The sequence below is a fragment of the Austrofundulus limnaeus genome, unplaced genomic scaffold (genome assembly GCF_001266775.1).
Source record: "Austrofundulus limnaeus strain Quisiro unplaced genomic scaffold, Austrofundulus_limnaeus-1.0 Scaffold2444, whole genome shotgun sequence".
In the NCBI taxonomy this organism is placed as follows: Eukaryota; Metazoa; Chordata; class Actinopteri; order Cyprinodontiformes; family Rivulidae; genus Austrofundulus; species Austrofundulus limnaeus.
Window position 1 is genome coordinate 9,900 of NW_013954846.1, and position 4,046 is coordinate 13,945.

The 4,046-nt window shown below is 44.4% G+C and overlaps 1 protein-coding gene across 2 annotated transcripts in view; it reads right to left on the minus strand.

Annotated features, from left to right (window-relative positions):
* Window positions 1-529: 529 nt before the first annotated feature.
* The window catches only part of LOC106511003 (protein disulfide-isomerase TMX3), an 11,195-nt gene continuing 7,678 nt past the window's right edge, over window positions 530-4,046 (minus strand). Inside the window, exons 9-16 of one of the 2 annotated variants that reach the window (XM_013999740.1) lie at window positions 3,498-3,564; window positions 2,168-2,266; window positions 1,528-1,585; window positions 1,400-1,453; window positions 1,270-1,326; window positions 1,072-1,201; window positions 928-996; window positions 530-852 (exon numbers count right to left, since the gene is read on the minus strand). In XM_013999740.1, coding sequence (XP_013855194.1) covers window positions 685-852; window positions 928-996; window positions 1,072-1,201; window positions 1,270-1,326; window positions 1,400-1,453; window positions 1,528-1,585; window positions 2,168-2,266; window positions 3,498-3,564 — 702 coding nt within the window. In that variant the 3' untranslated portion in view covers window positions 530-684. The remainder of the gene's footprint in view (window positions 853-927; window positions 997-1,071; window positions 1,202-1,269; window positions 1,327-1,399; window positions 1,454-1,527; window positions 1,586-2,167; window positions 2,267-3,497; window positions 3,565-4,046) is intronic. The other variant, XM_013999741.1, reaches the window with a different exon arrangement.

Genomic DNA, 4,046 nt, shown 5'->3' on the forward strand with positions numbered 1-4,046 from the left:
GATTAGATATACTGTAAGTCTGTAGATTAGATATAGGTCTGTAGATTAGATATAGGTCTGTAGATTAGATATAGGTCTGTAGATTAGATATAGGTCTGTAGATATAGGTCTGTAGATTAGATATAGATTAGATATAGGTCTGTAGATTAGATATAGGTCTGTAGATTAGATATAGGTCTGTAGATTAGATATAGGTCTGTAGATTAGATATAGGTCTGTAGATTAGATATAGGTCTGTAGTTGGTCAGAACTCCTGAATCAGGTTTCTTAAGTAAAGGTTTAATTACAGCAACCTTAAAGCTCTGTGGCACATAACCATTTATTAGAGATAAATTAAGTACATCTAAAATATAGATATTAATTAAGGGAAATGCTTCTTTGAACAGTCTGGTTGGGATCTAACAGACATGTTGATGGTTTGGATGAAGCTTTTATTTTAGATAATTCAGAGCTCAACAGGATGAAAACTGTCCAGACACACATTGGTTCTCTGTCCTGACCAATCAGAGAAGAGCAGCTGTGACCTTGGGAAATGTTTTATATCTTTATTTAAAACCAAAAGAAAAGCAACATCTTCATATTGGGGTCATTATTTCCTTCATGTTCTAACAAAGGGTTCTAATAAAATCCACGCCTGGATCCCATCACTGTGGTGGATCAGTGCAGTCCTCCTGCCTGCACTCCTCAGTCCGTCTTCTTGTCTCTGGGTTTTTTGCGGCGCTGAGGTGACTTGTCCTCATCGTCAGTCTGAGTGGGACGGTTTTTGATGCAGAGGTAACAGAAAATGGTGCCGATGGAGAGCGGGAAGCCAAGCAGAAAGCAGCCGAGTCCTGGAGCGTCTCTGAACAATGGCTGGATGGACAGACAGGATAAACGGTGGGAAGGTCACAAGCAGGAAACAGGAAACAAACTGAGGAGGTCACGTACCACCAGCGTGAGTTTGGTTTCATACACGGCACGTCTGATGCGCTGACTGAATCCATTTCCTCCCAGGCTCTGAGGAGCAGATCAGAACCATTATCAGAACCCTTCAAGTGTCTCTAGTCCTCAGTGGGAACTGGTCTGACCCACCTCTACACTGCCGTTCAGAACCCCTTCCAGGAAGTCCAGCAGGTGGTGTTCCGTCTCCACGTGTCTCTGGGGCAGGAAGTACCCATCATTGGATAGATTAACCACAATGAAGGATGGCACAATGACATCCCTGATGACAGCAGGTTTTGGGTCAGAACCAGAACCAAGGAGGTTTAAAGAAGGTGGAGATAAACTCACCCCATGATGAGTCCACTGATGTAATTACTGCCTTGCATGAAGCCAAAGTAGAAGTTCCTGAAGACATCACACAAATACAGTCAGTTCAGTCTTCACTTCCTGTCAGCAGCTTTTCAAAATAAAACCTGACCTGCCATGCATCTCTTTGTGCTCTGTGGCCACCTTCTCCACCATATTTTTATACCTGAACAGGTGACAGGAAATGCATGACAGGAAGTTCAAACAGAGACAGTTTAAGTGTTGGATGGAGGGGTGTACCTGAGGCTTTCATCACACAGGTGTGTCTCCTCCACCAGGGCCAGCAACACCAGTTTACCTGCAGGAGAGAGGCGGAGTCAGTCTGCCTGAACCAATCAGTAACTGTGGTTCAACTTCACGTAGTTTGAGTTAAACCTGTTCTGAGTGGAAACTAGTAACATTTATGAGCTCCTTTAAAAAACAACAGAGTTTCTGTTCCTGAGAAGACTTGAGCGGTTAGGGTTAGGGTTAAAGGTTAGGGTTAGGGTTAAAGGTTAGGGTTAGGGTTAAAGGTTAGGGTTAGGGTTAAAGGTTAGGGTTAGGGTTAAAGGTTAGGGTTAGGGTTAAAGGTTAGGGTTAAACTATTTTACCTATCTGTGACACAAGACCAATGATGTGTTGAGATACAGTCAAACAGTGGTTGTAAACTTTACAAACACTAAGAGTTCCTTTACTTGTCTGTGTGTGTGTGTGTGTGTGTGGGGGGGGCGGTGCTGTTCCTGGACTCATTCTGGTTTCTTTTAAACTTGGTTGTCATTTAACTAACAGGTAGGGGTTAAGGAGATCCCTAAAGACTCAGACCCAGCCAGTTAGGGTTGGGGTTACAGATATTATCTGGAGTCGTACTGGTTCCTGCCTTCTTCAGGTGTGATGCTCTTACCTGACTCTCCCATGGCGTACAGAGTGTAGCCATCAATCTCAAGGAAATTTGGGAAGCGTTCTCGATTAATCCAAGACTTGAGGTCACCGTCACGTTCCTCTGAAACACAAAACACTTGTTTCTTAGAAGTGATGTCATCAGTTACATGTTAAAGGTCACACAAAGGCACTCTACTAACCTTTTGACCATCTAACAAACATGTTTAAAAAGTATATTTTATATCCATTGTTAAATAAAATGTTCATGTTTCTGATGGTCCTGGTCTAACCTACAAGAAGGACCAAAGACCAGGAGCCTCATGCATCAAAGAGCACAGCTTTCACACTAAAAGTTGTCAAAGGAGGGAGATATTCAGACATAAAAGGTGCACACATGCTTCTGTGTTCCTCACCTTCATACATCCTAACAAACATGGAACTGAGCACACGCCCTCCACACACCTCCATTTAAATATGTAAACTATACACAAGCTGAAGGACCCGTGTGGTCCATGCTGGAACAGTGGACCAGATCTTTCACCTTGCAGAGTTTTTAAAGGGGTCATGGGAGTTTGCCTCTCTGGTCTACATGTGATTTGTAGACCTGGTGAAGGCTCATGACCTGCTCCTCCAGGCATTCTGTTGGGGGTGGAGGGGGTGCTGCAGGAGTATGAAGGGTCCAGGTTGCTACTCTGAGCGATCCAGTCCCTGTAGAACCAAAGCAGGAGCTGTGCTCACATTCTTGGCACAAAGTAAAGCTTGTTGTCAGGGAGGGCTGTCCCTTGTCTCTGATCCTGTTTGTAGTGTTTATGGACAGTCGTGGAGAGGAGTCTGGTTTGAGAACCACTGGGTCTCATCTCTGCTGTATGCAGATGATGTGTGTTCTCCATTACGGTGCTACGACTCATTTCTTTAAAGTTCTGAGCTCTACCAAACTCAAGTTCCTCTGTGTTTACACTCATTTATTAAAGATGTTGAAATACAAGCAATCACAGCCTCTGGAGTGTGCAGGTTAGGGTTAAAAACTAACCATTACTGGTCTATAGTTAACCCTAACCTGAACCATTTCTGATCACAGAGACAAGAATCTGAGGAGAATCACGCTGGACATGTTTGCATCTGTTTTACAGATTTAACTTGAGGCGTGTCAGGGGGAGGAGTCTCAGGTGCATCAGTTCCACATTAGATAGGAGGTGTGAATGAAAGTAGGGCAGAAACATTATGTGCAGACCGTTTGATACAGCTGAATGTTTCTGTGTAATTTTCCACTTCGGTCCAGAAAACATTTAGTATAAAGACTCTTTGAGACATGAGGCCCCAGTTTGTAGACACATGTCCCTTTAATGTCTCACCGTTGTAGAAAAAGTACGTCCCGTCTTTAAAAACCATAACAGCAGGCAGAGAGGGCAAAGTCACAGCCTGAAACACAAATAACCCACAGTCTTTAAACACAACACATACTACAACCTCCCTGGTAAGATCTGTTCTGGAGAGGAGGGTCCATCGGATAGTTGAATCTTGGATTCAGGAACAGCAGTGTGGTTTTGGTCCTGGTTCTGGACCACTGGACCAGTTCTACACCCTCAGCAGGGTCCTGGAGGGTTCATGGGAGTTCAACCAGTCTACATGTGTTTTGTGGACTTGGAGAAGGCGTTCGACAGTGTCCCTCAGGGACTCCTGTGGGGGGTACTCTGGGAGTATGGGGTACCAGGCCCGTTGATACAGGCTGTTAGGTCCCTGTAGGACCGGTACCAGAGCTTGATCCACATTGAAGGTAGTAAGTCAGACTTGTTTCTGGTGAGAGTTGGACTCCACCAAGGTTGTCCTTTGTCACCRATTCTGTTCAAAACTTTTCTGGACAGAATTTCTAGGTGCAGCCGAGGTGTTGAGGGGATCCTTTT